This window comes from Protomyctophum parallelum (assembly GCF_964188405.1).
Source record: "Protomyctophum parallelum genome assembly, chromosome: 22".
In the NCBI taxonomy this organism is placed as follows: domain Eukaryota; kingdom Metazoa; phylum Chordata; class Actinopteri; order Myctophiformes; family Myctophidae; genus Protomyctophum; species Protomyctophum parallelum.
Window position 1 is genome coordinate 33,043,348 of NC_139714.1, and position 21,546 is coordinate 33,064,893.

Consider the following 21,546-nt stretch of genomic DNA (forward strand, 5'->3'; position numbering starts at 1 on the left):
ATCTACAAGCTCACAACGCAGCTTGTAGATCGGCTATTTTCAGCATGCAACCAAGTGTAAAATGACTCATACTGGATCTCTTCTCCACAAGATTTTAGTCTAGTTTTTATCTTTTGACGAAATTGTCAATATATTTAGTCTTAGTTTTAGTCATCATAGCTTAGTTTTCATTTAGTTTCCATTTAGTTTTTGTCTGTGGAAAAAGGTAGTTGCCGAACATTTTTCGTCTTAGTTTTAGTCGACAAAAACAACACTGAGTGCGTGCGTGTGCGTGCGTGCGTGTGTGTGGACAGCCGTCTCACCATCCGCCTGAGCGTGGAAGACGACCACGGAGACGGTGGAGGCGTGCTGGAAGGGCTTGGCGAGCAGCATCAGCTCCGTGGCGCCGGAGAACAGCGGAGAGAGAGACGGCAGATCCTTCAGCGTGACGTTGGCCGGCAGCGCGGGCTCCAGAGCCAGCATGGGCGCTATGATGCAGTGAGACAGCAGGCACTCTGGCTTCACACTGTAGGAGACAGAGACACACACACTATGATGCAGTGAGACAGCAGGCACTCTGGCTTCACACTGCAGGAGACAGAGACACACACACTATGATGCAGTGAGACAGCAGGCACTCTGGCTTCACACTGCAGGAGACAGAGACACACACACTATGATGCAGTGAGACAGCAGGCACTCTGGCTTCACACTGCAGGGGACAGAGACACACACTATGATGCAGTGGGACAGCAGGCACTCTGGCTTCACACTGCAGGGGACAGAGACACACACACACACACTATGATGCAGTGAGACAGCAGGCACTCTGGCTTCACACTGCAGGAGACAGAGACACACACACACTATGATGCAGTGAGACAGCAGGCACTCTGGATTCACACTGCAGGAGACAGAGACACACACACTATGATGCAGTGAGACAGCAGGCACTCTGGATTCACACTGCAGACAGACAGAGACACACACACTATGATGCAGTGAGACAGCAGGCACTCTGGATTCACACTGCAGGAGACACACACACACACACACACTATGATGCAGTGGGACAGCAGGCACTCTGGCTTCACACTGTAGGAGACAGACACACACACTATGATGCAGTGAGACAGCAGGCACTCTGGCTTCACACTGTAGGAGACACACACACACACTATGATGCAGTGAGACAGCAGGCACTCTGGCTTCACACTGCAGGAGACACACACACACACACACTATGATGCAGTGAGACAGCAGGCACTCTGGCTTCACACTGTAGGAGACACACACACACACACACTATGATGCAGTGAGACAGCAGGCACTCTGGCTTCACACTGCAGGAGACACACACACACACACACACACACACTACGATGCAGTGAGACAGCAGGCACTCTGGATTCACACTGTAGGAGACAGAGACACACACACTATGATGCAGTGAGACAGCAGGCACTCTGGCTTCACACTGCAGGAGACAGAGACACACACACTATGATGCAGTGGGACAGCAGGCACTCTGGCTTCACACTGCAGACAGACAGAGACACACACACTATGATGCAGTGAGACAGCAGGCACTCTGGCTTCACACTGCAGACAGACAGAGACACACACACTATGATGCAGTGAGACAGCAGGCACTCTGGCTTCACACTGCAGGAGACAGAGACACACACACTATGATGCAGTGGGACAGCAGGCACTCTGGCTTCACACTGCAGGAGACAGAGACACACACACTATGATGCAGTGGGACAGCAGGCACTCTGGCTTCACACTGCAGACAGACAGAGACACACACTATGATGCAGTGAGACAGCAGGCACTCTGGCTTCACACTGCAGGAGACCGCACGCACGCACACACGCACACGCGCACGCACGCACGCACGCACACACGCACACCGGGGTTATTATAGAGCACCGAAGTCTGACATCATACAGTCAATTATACACTTCTATATAGCGGAAGAAAACAGGAAATCGTCATAAAGGAGGTAAAAAGGGAAAAGAAACATATACAGTGAGGGGGGGATAGGGGGGGGGGATTCAGATTTTTACGGGGGCCAGTTTCTAATTGCAGCCGTCCGTATAGGTGCCCTTTGAGAGACGTTTTGAAGGAGTCAAGGGATTCACATGTCTTAATGACTGTTGGTAGGGCGTTCCACATTTTGGTGGCATAGGAGCGAAATTAATTTAGTCCCTTGTTTGTGCCAAATCTGGGCTGCACATGGTTTTGTTGAGCTCCCTCTGGTGTTGTGGGTGTGGAGTTTGTTGACATTAACCCATTCTGGGCGGGAACCCTTTTTTGGTGTTTTACGCATTATGTTATACTAATGAAGAAACGTTTCGGTGCCTCTGGAGCGAAACGTTGCTTCATTAACCCATTCTGACCGGGCACCCATTTTGGTGTCAGCATCATGTTATGCTTTAGCTATTTAAAAATAGCAGATCTACAAGCTCATATCGCGCCACCGAGTGGCGCGATACGAGCTTGTAGGTCTGCTATTTTTGAAAAATCGAAGAGCGACTGACATTTTTAGAATCTGATCTCAGGTCAGAATGGGTTCATCAGACCAGTGTGCGGGTTGTATTCTGTTGCTTTCATTGATGTCCACTGGTCTACACACCTGCGCATACGCCTGATTTATAGGTGTGCGAAACCTTTCTCCTGCATTTGTGTGATTATCAAAATCAATTATTGGTTATTTATTTGTATAAATCGAGTTGAAACGATTTGTTCAATTAAAATGTTGCACACCAAACAACCCTGTCTGAAACTGGTGTTCTCTTCACACCTCTCCAGCATGCATGGCGCTTCCTCTGCGTCTGTGCTGTGGTTGAAACCAACAATGGCAGTTGTTGTGAGGAAAGGAAACAGTGGTGGGACCATCTACCATCAAGGTTCAGGGCTAGATAAGATGTCGTTTTTTAACGTTTTTTAACTTGAATCTTTGCTTTTGCTGGGGGGGGGGGTCCCTGGAACAACATATTTTCTGACGGGGGTCGGCGGCCAAATACATATATTTTTTGGGGGTCCTTGACATGAAAATGTGAGAACCACGGCACTGACATAGAACCACTGACATAGAACCACTGACATAGAACCACTGACATAGAAACATGGGTTTAACCCTGTGAGAACCACTGACATAGAAACATAGTGTTTAACCCTGTGAGAACCACTGACATAGAAACATAGGGTTTAACCCTGTGAGAACCACTGACATAGAAACATGGGGTTTAACCCTGTGAGAACCACTGACATAGAAACATGGGGTTTAACCCTGTGAGAACCACTGACATAGAAACATAGTGTTTAACCCTGTGAGAACCACTGACATAGAAACATGGGGTTTAACCCTGTGAGAACCACTGACATAGAAACATAACCCTGTGAGAACCACTGACATAGAACCACTGACATAGAAACATAACCCTGTGAGAACCACTGACATAGAACCACTGACATAGAAACATGGGTTTAACCCTGTGAAAACCACTGACATAGAAACATAACCCTGTGAGAACCACTGACATAGAACCACTGACATAGAAACATGGGTTTAACCCTGTGAGAACCACTGACATAGAAACATGGGTTTAACCCTGTGAGAACCACTGACATAGAAACATGGGTTTAACCCTGTGAGAACCACTGACATAGAAACATGGGTTTAACCCTGTGAGAACCACTGACATAGAAACACAGGGTTTAACCCTGTGAGAACCACTGACATAGAAACATGGTTTTAACCCTGTGAGAACCACTGACATAGAAACACAGGGTTTAACCCTGTGAGAACCACTGACATAGAACAATAACCCTGTGAGAACCACTGACATAGAACCACTGACATAGAACCACTGACATAGAACCACTGACATAGAACCACTGACATAGAACCACTGACATAGAACCACTGACATATATATAAAGCATTTCAGGTCTAAATGGGCTAGTCTTATCTTATCTACAGTACACGTCATTGTGGCCTCTAGACTCTAGACTTTTACAGTAAAGGAAACTTATATATTATAGCTTGCTAACTTTCCAGGGACAGAAAGCCTGCGGTTTCTCTTAGCTTCAATGTCCCATGATCGGTGATTGATCGGTGATCGATCGGTGATTGATGATGATGTCGTAAAAACTGACAATTTATATTCAAAGATTTGTGCCGCATTTTCAAGATTTTTCAAAAATAGCAGACCTACAAGCTCGTAGCATGGCACTCGGTGGCGCGCTACAAGCTTGTAGGTCTGCTATTTTTGAAAAATCGAAGAACGACTGTCATAGAAACATAGCTTTTTCAGGAAACTGTCAGGATTCAGAAGACATTTTTTTAATCTGATCTCAGGTCAAAATGGGTTAAAACACCAAAAGAGGTTCCCGCCCAAAATGGGTTAAGTACTGTACTTGAGTAAATGTACTTAAGTCACTTTCCACCACTGGTTCTGTGTAGTTTCATGAACACCCAGAATGCAATCTGTTGTAGTTTTTCCACTCACCTGTCTTTTGGCTCTTCAGTTGTATCGCTTGCATTCTTCCCCAAGCGCCCCCTATTGGTAACAAAGCACAAATAATACAAATATTAATTCATTTTACCAAGATAATGTACAACCAATCACCAATAACTGTGTTGCGCTGTACATACAAAAAAATAAATATATATATATATATATAAATATATATTCCAATGCTAATCCTGATTTTGTAGAATCCTAGACTACACATTACCCCTGTTTTGACATTTTTGTCAAATACATTCCAATTAATTTAACTTTCCATTTGTGGAAAAATAGGGAAGCCCAAGTGGTTACAATTCGGGACACGCAAAATGCATAATTACAGATCTAAAGTCAAATAATTCATGCCAGTGAAAAACACTGACCACGAGTTCATAAATGAAAGCTAAACGTCTTCTTACAATTGGGCCAACCTTTGAACTGCGACCACCTACAGTATTGAATTACTTGATCTGGGTGGACGATGTCCTTTATCTGCTATTGGTCAGTGTACTCGAGACAAGCAGATATCTCCATGTACTGACGTCTCAATTCAATATACAACAACAACAACAACAACAACAACAACAGCAGGAACGGCTGCTAACAAACTTTCACCCACTGCTTTGAAAACCAATTCTGATACCATCCCAATATGAAAGACCTCCCTAAAGTTTTGGTTCTGTAATGCTGTTATTGTTCTTTTTAAATGTCCTCGTATTGTCTCCACCCAGTTCTATCGCATTCATTGAAATTTTTAATGAATTTTTGTTGACACTGTGCTTATAAATAAACTGTGTTTGTTGACACTGTGCTTATAACGCGTAAGCGTTCCTTTTTGGTGTGTGCCAATAAAGAAATGGAAAGTGGATGTGCTTTTTTCCCTTTATTTCAAAATAGCAACTTGATCAAATTCAACCAGTTTAACCTGACGAATATTCTTGAAACCGCAACATTCTATTCTATGCCTGTGCAGATTATATTTCTTCTTATGATCATACCCTAAGTTCCCTAACCTGACAAGCATGTCAGCATGTCAGGGTGTCTAGATATTGTCCTCAGATTCATAATAATAAAAAAAAAGTGCGTTTTCGGATTTTTAGCAGCGTTTTTCCGTTGGTTTACCGAAAAACTGTAGCTGTAAAATAGCCGATCTGCACAACATTGCTACGTTATGAGCTTGTAGTATTTTAGTTTATTTTACAGTTTTAAAGTGGTAAATAAAATAAAATAGATTTAAATGCATTTGCATTGTCTATCAAAGTCAAAATGTGTTAATTGCTGCTTGTTAAATAGAAACTTTCGTCAAATCAATGTTTTTCAACTTGATAACAACATGTTGCACGTATAAACACAATCTGGGTCAAAAACATGACCCTCTCTAGGACTCTCCAGAACTAACGGCTACAAGCTACACCAGGCTTTTCTCGCGGACCGTGCGTGCGTAAGCCAAATGCCCCGCGGCTACATCGATCTGTCAGACGCGCGGCAGGTTTGTGCGGGACCTTCCGGGAGGATATATAGATACGCGCGCATGGGGGCATTATTATACGCACGTAATTTTTTTTAGAACCGATCCTATTTTTAGAGCACGTGTAGGATGGCCCGCGGTATCCGTGCGTCTGGTGTAGCTGGTATCAGTGACATATATTGGTCCTATCCAAACCTTAGAGTATATATATGAATAGAGAAGGCACCCAGAGGAAATCTTGAGGCGAAATGGACATAGTGGCCGAATGAAGGTATTGCAGCCTGGCCCCAAACACATGAACGCGCTGTCCGTTGACTAACATTGTACACGTTCACGACGGACGACGCTCGTGCGCGTTCAACGGCAGCGCGTTCATGTGTTTGGGGCCACTCACCATTGCAATCCGTCCCAGAATGCACTCTGTTCCTACCAGGAAGGAGGAGTGAATCCGCCTCATGCGCTTTTGAGCAACTTAATGCAAGTGGATGGGAGGAGAACTCGGGTGTCTTCTCTATAGATATATAACTCTATGATCCAAACGCACTGTACGCGCGCAGTTAATGCGCAAAGTTGCCTGGTGTAGCTTGGCCGTAAACGGGATCAGCACGGGACCCAAACACGTGGCATGGAGTACCTCAGGGCTCCCTATTATTATTATTATTATTATTATCATGGAGTACCTCAGGGCTCTCTGCTCGTCCTCCAGCCTCTGGCGGACGTCCTTCAGTTCCTTCAGCAGAGCCGTGTCTGTGCCGTTGACCCAGGTGTAGACCACGTCTATGGGCATGGGTAGACACAGCCTATGGGCATAGAGAACACACAACACATGACCACCACGTCTATGGGCATGGGGAGGCACAGCCTATGGGCATAGAGAACACACAACACATGACCACCACGTCTATGGGCATGGGGAGGCACAGCCTATAGGCATAGAGAACACACAACAACAGAACACATGAACACCACGTCTATGGGCATGGGGAGACACAGCCTATGGGCATAGAGAACACACAACAACAGAACACATGAACACCACGTCTATGGGCATGGGGAGACACAGCCTATGGGCATAGAGAACACACAACAACAGAACACATGAACACCACGTCTATGGGCATGGGTAGACACAGCCTATAGGCATAGAGAACACACAACAACAGAACACATGAACACCACGTCTGTGGGCATGGGTAGACACAGCCTATGGGCATAGAGAACACACAACAACAGAACACATGAACACCACGTCTATGGGCATGGGTAGACACAGCCTATGGGCATAGAGAACACACAACAACAGAACACATGAACACCACGTCTATAGGCATGGGTAGGCACCGCCTACAACAAGAACACACGTCTGTAGGCATGTATATGTATATTCTGACTATATTATTTATATTAATGTATATTTTTTTCAGAGCCAACGTTTTTAACTCAACTCTTTGCTTCTGAGGGGTTTCCTGGAATAACATATTTTCAGATGGGGGTCGGTGGCCAATTACATATCATTTTTTGGGGTCCTTGACATGAAATATTGAGCACCACTGATATATATAGAAACATGAAGTATTTCAGAAAACTGTCAGGATTTAATCCTAAATGGATGAAGTGGTTAATAATAAGAGAACTCTTTCATAGTCTCTTACCTGCTTTGGAATGATTTGCCACCAACATTGTCTCTGTAGGAGTCAAACAACACGTGATACTGATCTCGGCTCCACTCCACCAACACCTGTGCAAAGAGCTTATAAATGAATACACCACAGCCCAGACAAAGACCAAACAATGACATGAAATAAATCCCATTGAGACGGTTTTATTTGTTTAATGAAGTACACTTCATCTTGAGAGAATAAGGTATTTCCTGAGAAACAGGGAGAGCCAGTTTGATAAGGTTTGGCTGCCCCTTGTCCATTACCTGAGTAGAAACAATTAATAGACAGGATACCATTGATATGGTTGACTGTACGCCATTTTCTTTTCAGATGTTTTCCATGAGCTTTCTATCATCTTATTATATAGTATGCAGTGTCACTGAGCAGTATGGGTGGGAGAGGGTTAAGGGATTTATTTCTCTTTTTTGCCTTGTTTAATTTTTCTTTCATTTTGTTTCATAAAAAAAGTATTTCATATCATAATGTTTGTAATAATTTATAATCTGTTCAATAAAAACATATTTGACAAAAGAAAAAGCATAGTCTGCTCAAAAGCATTTTCTGTTATTGTTAATTAGGTATTTATTTGTATTAAGGTTCTGGCAACAGATATAGACTACATGTAATGCTTCTAATTTCAAAATGTGTACAAGAAGAACAGTTTTGATTCAAACTATGTTGATTGACAAATATCAGCAGGAATCACAGCATTGTAAATGCATTTTCTAAAAGATATCCCCATTCAAGGCTTCAAATGAATGAAAAAACACAAAACGAAATCAAGATAAGATATTTCTGCCCGACAGCAAATTATATATACCCGTGTGTAATGTATGTGTGTGACAGTGTGTGTGTGACTGTGTTTATGTGTATGTGCGTGCGTGTGCGTGTGTGTGTGTGTGTGTGTGTGTGTGTGTGTGTGTGTGTGTGTGTGTGTGTGTGTGTGTGTGTGTGTGTGTGTGTGTGTGTGTGTGTGTGTGTGTGTGTGTGTGTGTGTGTGTGCACAGTGTGTTGCAGGACAACTAGTTCTTATGTCAACTGACTGTTGCCAGCCATAATCATTAGCAGCTCGGGGGGAGGGGGGGGGGGGGGGGGGTGGTGTGTTGAAAACTCAGTGAAGAAGCCATTCTGCTTTTGGCCTGTTGTGGGCGTTCCCCCTTTTGATTGATTGATTGATTGAAATATGTATTAACCGTTTGCAGAATTACAGTACATTTCGCAAAGCACAAACTCAATACAAAGACTGTTAGCTGTGAGTGGACGACCCAATTAAGCATTACACTTGTTTAAAAGAGAAGGTCCACCATGTTCAATTCATCAAAACATTTAGAGACGTACAAATAGACACTTCTATATAGTTAAAGAACAGAACAGGAATTCATCATAAAGGAAGCAAAAAGGGAAAAGATACATATACAGTGAGGGGGAAAAGGGGGGGGGGGGGAGATTCAGATTTTACGGGGGCCAGTTTCTAATTGCAGCCGTCGTAGCCGTAGGTGCCCTTTGAGAGCGGTTTTGAAGGAGTCAAGGGATTCACATGTCTTAATGACTGTTGGTAGGGCGTTCCACATTTTGGTGGCATAGGAGCGAATATAATTTAGTCCCTCGTTTGTGCAGAATCTGGCCCTTGAGGGGAGGGGTGTATTGAGACGTGTCCCCACACGTCTCAATATTTGCCATTCACAATGAAAGGATGAAGTTCACACACACGGGTGATGTCCATATAGATAAGAGTGCCCCTCACTTCACAGTTCTCACACGGGTGATTTTTAAAACAATGTTTTATCATATAGGAAAACTATAGTTTTTCATGACGTCGAGAGACCCGGAAAAGAATTCCCCGTTCATTTTCCCCATAGACTTTTCAAAAAGTATTTATTTAAAGACGTTCACGCCACGGGACAAAGCCAACTCATGGCAATAAACACAATGTTTTGGGGACGATCAAATGATTAGTATAAAGAAGAACAAAAACAAAACAAAACGTGTTGTACCCTGACTTTTTTCTTCTTCTTTCTAATTATTTGATCGGCCCAAAACATTGTGTTTGTTGTCATGAAGATGTAAACGTCTTTACATAAATATCTTTTGAAAAGCCTTATGGGGAAAATGAACCTGGAATCATTTCCTGGTCCTCTCGTCCCTCTGACTGCGACGCTCCATAGGTGGAGAGGTTTGTCTAACCCAGAGCCATAGTAGACAGAGTTACGCCATGGGGCCAGTCTACTATAGACTTCTATTGAATGGGGACAACCGGAGGTCTATGGGCTCGCGTGAGTACATGAACCATGTGACCGGGCTGTTTTCTGCCCCCTCAATATCGCAACTCTTCTATTACCTGGCTCTGGTCTAACCCATGTTATGCTTAGCTGTGATTGGACCATAGCAGTTTGGGGAGGGGCTTAGTTTAGTTTGGGGAGGGGTCAAATCGACCCCTCACCCTGGGGGCCCAAAAAATTGACCCTCCTAGACCCTTGTAAACTCTGCTAAGCAAGCTAGGATGATAGGATCCCCCCCCCCCCACAATTTTATCACAATTAACCATTATTTTATGCTTTGGATATTCAAATATAGCAGTTCTACAAGCTCATATATGATTAAATGAACATGGTGCACCCTATTGTAAACAAGTGTAATGCTTTAAGGTGTCGTCCAACAGTTAACAGTTTTATATTGAGTTGTGCTTGAAATTTATAAATCTAATTCTCCAATCTGTTAATAAATACTTCAATCAATCAATCAATCAATCAAACGCACTAGCTCTGGTCCATAGCCTTACTGCCGTTGACGGCATTAGAGCTATGGACCAGAGCTAGGGACGCACTATGAGTTTGTAGATCTGCTAAATCTTTGCTTCTGCATGGGGGGTCCCTGGAAACGACATTATTTTGAGATGGGGCTCCACGGTCCAATACATAATGTTTGGGGGTCCTTAACAAACAAACAACATTTCATCATGCCTTATGTAGCATGTGACGTGTCAGACTATAGGGGGTTTTCATGATGCTGAATCCATTCCAAGCATCAGTTTTGCACAAAAACACTCCTTGGGCTAAAAACATTTTTAGTTATTTTTGGCCCTTTTTAGCCCAATTAGTTATTTCTTTGTAAAACTAATGCTTGGAATGGATTCAGCATCATGAAACCCTCTAGCCCTCCAAGCAGAACCCAAATGCTACTGAAGTTTCTGACATTTGTTCGACCCAGTGCATGGGGTCCTGTTCCACGTCGTCCATTGCCACCTGATTAAAACATTTACTGGCTCATGGTTTACATGTTAAAACGCCTCCCCGCGCTCTTTGACGATATTCTTCAGTATGAGGCTTTCTGAATATGTAAAGTATAAGTACACATACATACCTTTGCGAATATCTCCTGTGGCGCGGAAGCCGTTAAGTATTTTTAATATATGTTTGCCACGATTTGGAAGCTTGGATTCTTCTTTTCCTTCTTGTTATTGACACCCTCATTGTACCGCCTATCTGGCTAGCTAGTGGCGCTATAGCTATGACACAGCAGATCAGAGGCAGGGACGTAGCCTCACAAGCCAACCGCACACCGGGAGGCGGTACAATAAACGGTAAACAAACAAGAAGAAATAAAGCGACCAAATCGGTCAAACAAAGATTAAAAATACTTAACGGCTTCCGCGCCACAGGAGATATTCGCAGCTGGATGTATAGCTACTTAAAGTTACCGAATTCAGAATAACTCAAGGAAAATAATGGCGTCACATGCCGCGGGTCCTATTTTAGAGAGAATCTCCATATCCGCATATAGGAATTTCCATACGAAAGTACAGTAGCGAGCAGGGACCCAACGTAAAACTCAACAAAATATCAGAAAAGTTTTACGTAGGGTCCCGAAAGGGGCTAGAAACCCTCCTAGTTTGACATGTCAAATGCTACATAAAGCATGATGAAAATTAGCATTTATTTGCCTTCTATTAGGTTGTTAATGGTATGGTCACATATAGTTAGCTTAGCATCCTGTAGTTTCTATACATGCTGGGGACCCATACTCAACATTTCTAACATAAAACATTGGTGTACTGTACTCAATATGTCCGGGTTCACAATGGCTGGCAAGTAGACTATTTAGAAGACATTTTTATAGAATCTCACGACCCAGAAAGAGACCCTTGTGCTTAAGTTGTGGGTTCATTTGGTTCAATGTTGTACACATCTCAGACATATGTTACCATAACACACTAGAGGTCCAATCGCCACTATAGAGACCCTTGTAACGCTGGGGGTGGGTTGTACAAATGGAACAATTAACGTACGTGTACATTAAAATTATCAGACAGTAAACGCACCGCCACCGCCACCACGAGACGTGTGTTTTCTCACCTCTCCAAACTGGAAGGCGGACACTATCATGAGCACCAGTCCTCCGAAGCAGATGTAAAGTCCATAGCGGTGAGACAGGCAGGTGTAGGTCTGCCTCTGAAGCAGCTTCAGCACGGAGTTGATGATCACCATGATGGATCTCCTCCTCCCCGCCGCATAATAGCGCGTTCATTCATAAAGTTTTGAAATAATAACAACAACAACAACAACAACAACACAACAAATGCAGTCGGTTAATTTAACAACGGGGGGACAACATATGCTGCTGCTGCTGCTGCTGCGGTATTATTATAGTCAGCGCCATGTTTTGTCTCGTTGTGTTGTTTAATGTCAGCTGACGACACTGCAGCCAGTCACACACTAGCTATCTGACTCACACACACACATCACACACACACACACACACACACACACACACACACACACACACACACACACACACACACACACACACACACACACACACACACACACACACACACACACACACACACACACACACACACACACACACACACACACTTCCTTCTTCCTACTTCCTCCCCCTCTTGTCTGTAGAGCAGCTCTTCACCGCTCTCTGCAGGCGAGGAGAATTCCTTGATTGTTTACAGTAAAGTTGGTCAATGTATCTGGAAAACTATATGTAGGCGCGATCCAGACTTCCCAAAACAAACTGGTCAGGCTACTATATGGCTACTTAATTGGCCTCACTCCCCGAACCCACCTCACCCCTGCCCACTTTGACAGGCTGGAATGGCTTAGGGACGGGTTGACTGATTGATTGATTGATTGAAATCTTTATTAACAGTTTGTAGAATTTACAGTACATTTTAAGCACAAACTCAATACAAAGACTGTCAACTGTGAGTGGACGACCCAATTAAGCATTACACTTGTTTACAACAGGGTCCACGGGTCCAGGGTTGACGACAGAGTACTACAGAACAGCACCTTATTGCAATGGGTCTGCAATGCATGGTCCACAAGATTCGATACACCACCAAGATACGCATGTACCTGCATGTCTAAATACTTCACCAAGATACCCATGTAGGCTACCTGTCTAAATACTTCCTTAATGTTCAACTTATAACCATGTGCAACCCAGATTCGGCACAAACAAGGGACTAAATTCATTTCGCTCCGCCTATGCCACCAAAATGTGGAACGCCCTACCAACAGTCATTAAGACATGCTTATCCCTTGACTCCTTCAAAACCGCTCTCAAAGGGCACCTACGGAAGGCTGCAATTAGAAACTGGCCCCCAATCTGAACCCCCCCCCCCCCCCCCCCCCCCCCCCTTTTCCCCTCTGTATATGTTTATTTTACCTCCTATGATGATTTCCTGTTTTGACTATAGTGTATATTCGTACGTCTCTAATTGTTATGATGAATTGAAAATGGTGGGCCCTATTGTAAACAATTAAGTGTAATGCTTATGGTGTTGTCCTAGTCGTCTACCTCACAGTTAACAGTTGTTGTATTGAGTTGTACTTGAAATGTACTGTAATTCTGCAAACTGTTATACATCAATCAATCTATCGATCAATATTATTATTATTATATGGCTATGCGGGAGTCCTAAATGACCCACCCCCACCCACCGCACGCGCACACACACGCACACACAGTCAAATAGCTATAGCTATAGTAGCCTAGTTTAATCAGGTAGGTACCACACATTTCTTGTGTCTCGGTTTCATTCAAGGTAGTTTGACTAAATAATGTTATAAGTTGTGTGAACTGTTTGACGCCATCTAGTGTCCATCAGCAGACACTACACTACACGCACAGTCAAGCACAGTAGGCTAAAGTAGGCTACAGTTCAATACAATGTCTACTATTAAACATCCATTGTGTCCATACTGGTTTTAAAATAGACAATGTGTTCAAATATGTAAATCGACACAGCAGTTGTCCCTGGGACAACATATTGTTCTGGGGGTCCCTGGGGGTCCCTGGGACAACATATTCCCTGGGACAACATATTGTTCTGGGGGTCCCTGGGACAACATATTGTTCTGGGGGTCCCTGGGGGTCCACTGGGACAACATATTCCCTGGGACAACATATTGTTCTGGGGGTCCCTGGGACAACATATTGTTCTGGGGGTCCCCTGGGAACATATTGTTCTGGGGGTCCCTGGGACAACATATTGTTCTGGGGGTCCCTGGGGGTCCCTGGGACAACATATTGTTCTGGGGGTCCCTGGGACAACATATTGTTCTGGGGGTCCCTGGGACAACATATTGTTCTGGGGGTCCCTGGGGGTCCCTGGGGGTCCCTGGGACAACATATTGTTCTGGGGGTCCCTGGGGGTCCCTGGGACAACATATTGTTCTGGGGGTCCCTGGGACAACATATTGTTCTGGGGGTCTGTTAAGTCAAACCCCAATTCCACTCCAAATGACAGGTAAGGAAACAACTCCAAGATCCAACTCAAAGTCAACTTTTATTTTCAACTTTTTTGCACAGTTGCTTTTGTTGACTGTTTGGTTCTTCAATTAGGTTGAAAACCTTCGAAAACAAGGAAACAAGGTTTTAACAACAATGCCAAACAATAAACATATCTTTTCAAAACATATGGGACAATATATGTAGGTCTAAAGGTCTATTGATGGATTGATTGATTGAAATGTTTATTAACAGTTTGCAGAATTACAGTAGGCCTACATTTCAAGCACAAACTCAATACAAAGACTGTTGACTGTGAGTGGACGACCCAATTAAGCATTACACTTGTTTACAAGAGGGTCCACCATGCTCAATTCATCAAAACATTTACAGACGTATACAAATAGACACTTCTATATCGTTATAAATGTCATATAATGAATGCCATTGATTCATTGTGGCAGAAATGTGACGCATGTTAAAAACCAACGCCCGTTGACCTCACTGCAGGAACCCGTTGAGCAAACCATCTTCTTCAAATAAACACCAATCAATCATTTCAGTTTTAATAAGGAAGCTGTGCGTGCGCGCGTGCGTGCACGTGTGCGTGTGCGTGTGTGTGTGTGTGTTGTATTTATTTAACATGCAGGCTATAGTTCCCTGTGTGTGCGTGCGTGCGTGCGTGTACGTACGTGCGTACAGGTGCTCTCAGTGCTGCGGTCGCTGCCATCGAGTCCACATCGCAACGACGACATCATCAGGTAATTCATTAACATTAATTAATTATGCTTTATATTAATATTAAATATCATGTATTTTCGCATCGCGACGTGTTGCGAGCTTGTAGATCGGCTATTTTCAGCAAGTGTGTCGCGATGCGACGCATCGTGAACTTGTAGATCGGCTATTTTCAAATGGTATATAGGGCTGAAGTTGCTAGTGTATGTTTTGTAGTAGCCTAATAATAATAATAATAATAATAATAATAATACAAATCTACGAAGTAACTAAATTAGTAACTGATTGATTGATTGAAATATTTATTAACAGTTTGTAGAATTTACAGTACATTTTAAGCACAAACTCAATACAAAGACTGTGAGTGGACGACCCAATTAAGCATTACACTTGTTTACAACAGGGTCCACATTGTTCAATTCATCAAAACATTTAAAGACATACAAACATTTAGAGACATACAAATAGACATTTCTATGTAGCTAAATTCATCATATGGGAAGCAAAAAGGGAAAAGATACAATATACAGTGAGGGAAAATGGGGTGGGGGGGGTGGGGGGGATTCAGATTTTACAGAGGCCAGTTTCGAATTGCAGCCATCCGTAGGTGCCCTTTGAGAGCGGTTTTGAAGGAGTCAAGTTGTCAAATCATTGTTAGTGGAGTAAAAGTAACAATATTTGCCTCTGAGATAATAAATAATAATAAAACAATAAAAACATATATTTCAAAATCCAGCCGTCTGCTGTCCAGCCTCTCCCACCCCTCAATGGGGAAAATTCTGGGAGGAAAACAGAAACGGGGCGAGTCATCTTGTATTCGATACGATACGTATCACGACACATGGTTGACGATACGGTTCATTATGGCGATACGATACAATTATTTGAAATCGATACAGTAACTGTTTAGCAAAGACATTACATCTGTGTGAAACATGTTAATAGGGCAGGTTTTGCATTTAGGGGAATGCTTTTGGAGAGGAGAGGAGAGGAGAGGAGAGGAGAGGAGAGGAGAGGAGAGGAGAGGAGAGGAGAGGAGAGGAGAGGAGAGGAGAGGAGAGGAGAGGAGAGGAGAGGAGAGGAGAGGAGAGGAGAGGAGAGGAGAGGAATGCATTTAGAATGGAGAGGAGAGGAGAGGAGAGGAGAGGAATGCATTTAGAATGGAGAGGAGAGTAGGCTAATCAACACAAACATCGTACATAGCTGGCTGACACTCGTGTGCGTCACTGAAGTGTTGAAATCAGCTGACTGTTGAAGTGTTGACATTTATCACTGTCGACTAAAACTATGACACAAAAGGTCCATCGTCCATCCTTTTTTCACTGACGAAAACTAAATGGAAACTAAATGAAAACTAAGCTATGATGACTAAAACTAAGACTAAATATACCGACAATTTCGTAAAATGTGCTCTATATAAAGTTGAGTTCAGTTGTGAAAAAAACTAGACTAAAATGTTAGGAAGGGACTAGTGGACAAGAGATCCACTAGGAAGGAACTAGTGGACAAGAGATCCAGTATAAGTCATTTTACACTTGGTTGCATGCTGAAAACAGCAGATCCACAAGCTCACAACGCGTCGCGTTTGCAGACTCCTCTTTTATGTATCTGATGTATCACCATGTGTTGTTCTTGCTTGCTGTAAGTCGCTCTGCTATAGAGCGTCGCAGTCCCTCCCCCTTTCAGAACGACGAGTGGCCCAGGAAATGAATCCCAATGCATTGTTCCCATAGGCATTTCTTAAAGTATTTATTTAAAGACGGTTACGCCGCGGACAAAGCCAACTCGGATCGTGACAAATCATGACAATGAACACAATGTTTTGGGCCGATCAAATAATTTATAAGAAGAAAAACTAAACAAATAGTTTATTTTCTTCTTTCTAATGATTTGATCGGCCCAAAATATTGTGTTCATTGTCATGATTTGTCACGATCCGAGTATGCACCCCCCTAAACCTAACCCGAACGGCCAAACCTGTTAAAAAAGACCCCCAGGAAAGTCTTCTAAACGTCATTAACATATATGCTGTGCAAAAAGGGTGAAGGTGTCCCTTTTAGAGCCTGATAAATGTCTACAATACAATACTACAATACTTCAATACATTGTAAATTCTAAAATGTGCTCGCTGATCGGTGCAGTTTCAGGTCCCATCCACCAGAGGGTGCTACAGTACAGCAGCGGTTCCGGGTCCCATCCAGACCACTAGGGGGTGCCAGTGGTCGAGGCAGCATGTCGTTCGACCACACCATGCAGGTGTCGGACGTCTTCCTCGTCTTCGCAACGTACACGACCCTCATCATCCTCAAGATGATGATGATGTCATTCATCACCGCCTTCTTCCGCGGACGGCGTGGGGTAAAGGCACACTCCGTAATATGAATGTAAAGTAAAGTGTGAAGAAAATACATTTTTGGGATAAAAATAAAATAAAAAAAGCATGCAGTTTAAAGGTATATTCAGTGATTTCACTTAATTCAAATATCACTTATTTTTTTGTTTTGTTGTGATAATCCTCTCTACTATAGAGTGTGCTGGCCATATAAGGAGTTCCTCCCTGTCCCCAGTTAACCCCTGGGGGTCAAAAACCCTTAGGTTTCGTTTTTGACTCTCTATCCTGATTGGACGAAAGGCTGGGTCCCACAGCCAAAAACGAAACCTATGGTTTTTTGAGTGAAATCACTGAATATACCTTTAAATTAGCTTGGATTGTTATGATGTTGTATGTGATAATAATAATAATCATAATCATATTAATAATAACTAGAAAAGTCGCAATTTTGAAATTTGTGTGGTTGCCGCAGTCGCTTACATAGGCCCCTCCCACTAATATTCTGACATAGATTGGTCACATAACCAACAACAGCCAATTAGCTGCTACAAAGCTCAGCCAATCACAGCGGAAGTTCGATTCGATTATTCGATTACTCGATTCCTCCGGAAGAAAAAGAAAGTGTCACAATAACAATAGTCTGGTTGCAACCCATCCCATCCATTCATCTTCAACCGCTTATCCGTAGTCGGGTCGCGGGGGCAACAGCTCCACCAGAGAGCTCCAGACTTCCCTCTCCAGAGCAACATTAGTGACTTCCTCCTGGGGGATTCCGAGGGCAAGTGAGTCGATGTATTTCCTCCAACTGCACCTTGGTCTCCTCCCAGTGGGACGTGGTCCTTGGTCTGCCCCGGGGTCTCCTCCCAGTGGGACGTGGTCCTTGGTCTGCCCCGGGGTCTCCTCCCAGTGGGACGTGGTCCTTGGTCTGCCCCGGGGTCTCCTCCCAGTGGGACGTGCGTCGAGGACCTCCCTAGGGAGGCGCCCGAGAGGCATCCTAACAAGATGCCCGAACCACCTCAGCTGACTGTTGCCACCACACTAATAATAATAATAATAATCATAATAATTCCTTCAGGCCTTTGAGAATCCAGAAGACATCGCAGACACGAGACGGGAGGAGAAATTCAGACAGATGAGAACTCATCCTGATGTAGAACGAGTGAGAAGGTAATATAATACTACTACAAGTACTAATACTGCTACTACTACTACTAGTTGCGACGAAGGTCTCACACTTACTATGTAAACGTGCAGTGAAAGCGTACCGCGGACGCGATGCGTCGCTCCGACACCGTCAACCCGCTCGATTCCATTTTGAACGCACACTCCATGGATGCCAACGATGAACCTCTGCCCCAAATGTTCCAGAACGGCCTGTTATAGCGCCACCAGGGGGCCGACTTTTGTAAAACACATTTTTGGATATTACTCCTCCAGATTCTGTCCAAAAATCTTGCAAATCGTTACACACAGTATCTCTACTAGTCATGTGTTAGAGATGGATCTGTCCGATATTTCAGATTCCATCCTAATTGGCTATTGGCTTAGGATTGGCGCGTTTCGAACAAAAAGCCTCAAATCGTTAACGCAGCATGCAATTTACGTGAAATCTTTCACAGACTTTCCTACTAGGCTGAGGAATATATCCCACCCTTTTCACATTTTTGGATGAAAATGCCTCAAATCATTCAATTGCCATCCAATGCGTAAAGAAGAACCATCTGTGTTGTGATTGGTTGTTTGTGCCGTATTCTGTGTTCTGATTGGTCCAGGTGTCACCAGAACGACCTGGAGAACATCATTCCCTTCGTTCTGATTGGCCTGATGTATTGTCTGACCTCACCGGACCTGAAGAGCGCAGAGATCCACTTCCGCATCTTCATGGTGGCCCGGATCTGTCACACGGTGAGTTATAAAGACCGGATCTGGATCTGGATCTGTCACACGGTGAGTTATAAAGACCGGATCTGGATCTGGATCTGTCACACGATGAGTTATAAAGACCGGATCTGGATCTGGATCTGTCACACGGTGAGTTATAAAGACCGGATCTGGATCTGTCACACGATGAGTTATAAAGACCGGATCTGGATCTGGATCTGTCACACGGTGAGTTATAAAGACCGGATCTGGATCTGGATCTGTCACACGATGAGTTATAAAGACCGGATCTGGAGCGTCTGATAAATACCTACATTGTACATGAATGTTGTGCATTGTGTGTTCTGTCCACCAGGTGGCGTACGTGTACCCTCTGCCCCAGCCCAGCAGAGTGTTGACCTGGTTGGTGGGAGTCCTGGTGACCTTCAGCATGGCCTACAGGGTCCTGAAGAAGACCTTTCACCTGTAACCTTTCACCTCTGGTGACCTTCTCCATGGCCTATAGGGGACCTGAGGATGACCTCGTTTTAAATCACTCCTGAAGACCCATTTTTATAAAGCTGCTTTTAATCCTTCATGGTTGTGAATGTTACGTATTTTCCACTTTGTTATCCAATGTTCTGCTATTATTGTTGTGCTCTTTATTGTGTTCCCTTTGTTGTTCAGCACTTTGTGACCTTGTTCTTGAAAGGTGCTATATAAATAAAGCTTTATTATTATTATTATTATTATTATAAGTGTAACCGCTCCTATGCAGCAGAATAACAAACGCTCCAACTGATATCTCGAGGTTATTTATTTCCCCAAGACAACGTGAAAAACTGCAACACAAAACATAACAATATCCTTTTAAACACAATGAAACATGAAATATGAACGTCCTTGTTGTCAGTCAATCATGATGTCCTTTTAAAGTGTCCATGAATCATGAAATGTCCGTATTATAAACAAACAAAATGAGACGTACACAAACAATTAAACGATCGACAGAATTACAACAACATGTAACATACCGTGTGCGCCTTCTGCAGATTATTTTAGGAGAGCTACGAGAGGACACTCTTTTTAGACATGGGAAGAGCTCCTTACACCACTGAAACTCAGCTTGTTCTGCCTGAGTTCAGCTCACACAGGTGCAACCAATGCTGCCTCACTCTAATCACAGGGCTCTGCTCCTGCATGCCCTTCTAGTTCTAGGCCATAATGAACAGCAATAAAAGACCAGGCACCACACACAGCATACAAATACAATGTACCCAAATAAACATACATATAATGTTCACATATTATATATTTTCAGAAAGGTAAGCAATAAAATACAATATTACAAAATACCCAATGCTGGGACAGCTACAATAAGTTGGCGCTGGCTGCGTCTGCCCAGCTGGCTGCGTCTGCCCAGCTGGCTGCGTCTGCCCAGCTGCAGGGCTGGAGCACAGTCGGAAAACAAGGAAATTAGTTGATCAAATAGAATCCATTTTTGGGTACAGTATGTGGCTGGGACCACCGGTGGTCCGGGGACCACCAGTGGTCCGGGGACCACCCGTACGGACCTTTGCGAGCTTGCATCAGTAAACAAGTCTCATGCATCAGCTATAATACAACAATCTGTTGTGACCGTGTGAGTGAAGCCTAAGGGCCGATTCATACTCCTATTTTACCGCTGTTTCGGCGCTGTAGTGCCGAAATGATTTCGGCTCGTCAGAAATTTTCAGTAGCACCGAAGAGCCGACTTTAGAACGGTACCCGCCCCCCCCCCCCCCGAACCTCAAATTACGTCAAATTGTAGGCTTTAGGCCCAGGCCGTAGCGTAACGGTCTGGGCACCGGACTGGTAATCCAGTCGCAGGGTGCCGCGGGTTCGACTCCCGGACCCGACACGGCCTTTACTGCATGTCTTCCCCCATCTCTCTCCCGTTTCCTGTCAGCCTACTGTCTGTCCCTTCAAAAAAAAAAAAACAATAAAAGGCGTAAGCCGCAAAAAAATATATTTAAAATTGTAGGCTTTACAGCACCGAACCGACTTTTATTCGGCTCTAAAATAGGAGTATGAAATTATGAATCGGCCCTAAGCCATGAAGGGTACTAAATGGGTCTGTTCTCCCAAACATAACATTTGACTCATTGCTTTTCAAAGCAGAATGATTTCAGTCAGACCTCTCGTTTCAAAATGCATTGTTTATTATTGGTTACAAAATAATGAGAGCGAGAAATCAATTGA

General features: G+C 43.8%; 3 protein-coding genes across 3 annotated transcripts in view; 2 read left to right on the forward strand and 1 right to left on the reverse strand.

The window, feature by feature from the left end:
• Window positions 1-12,157, reverse strand: part of gnptab (N-acetylglucosamine-1-phosphate transferase subunits alpha and beta) — a 46,091-nt gene extending 33,934 nt beyond the window's left edge. Inside the window, exons 1-5 of the mRNA XM_083757371.1 lie at window positions 11,981-12,157; window positions 7,620-7,705; window positions 6,648-6,767; window positions 4,500-4,550; window positions 303-505 (exon numbers count right to left, since the gene is read on the reverse strand). Of these exons, the coding sequence (XP_083613497.1) occupies window positions 303-505; window positions 4,500-4,550; window positions 6,648-6,767; window positions 7,620-7,705; window positions 11,981-12,112 (592 nt within the window). The 5' untranslated portion in view covers window positions 12,113-12,157. The remainder of the gene's footprint in view (window positions 1-302; window positions 506-4,499; window positions 4,551-6,647; window positions 6,768-7,619; window positions 7,706-11,980) is intronic.
• Window positions 1-21,546, forward strand: part of chpt1 (choline phosphotransferase 1) — a 114,561-nt gene that overhangs the window by 66,910 nt on the left and 26,105 nt on the right. The gene's annotated exons all lie outside the window — the stretch shown is intronic.
• LOC310853133 (microsomal glutathione S-transferase 1-like) lies at window positions 15,123-19,795 on the forward strand (the record flags this gene model as incomplete). The annotated part of the gene is made up of 5 exons (XM_083757372.1): window positions 15,123-15,136; window positions 17,255-17,471; window positions 18,521-18,612; window positions 19,218-19,350; window positions 19,682-19,795. The coding sequence occupies exons 2-5, from the start codon at window positions 17,346-17,348 to the stop codon at window positions 19,793-19,795; spliced, it is 465 nt and encodes a 154-aa protein (XP_083613498.1). The 5' UTR covers window positions 15,123-15,136; window positions 17,255-17,345.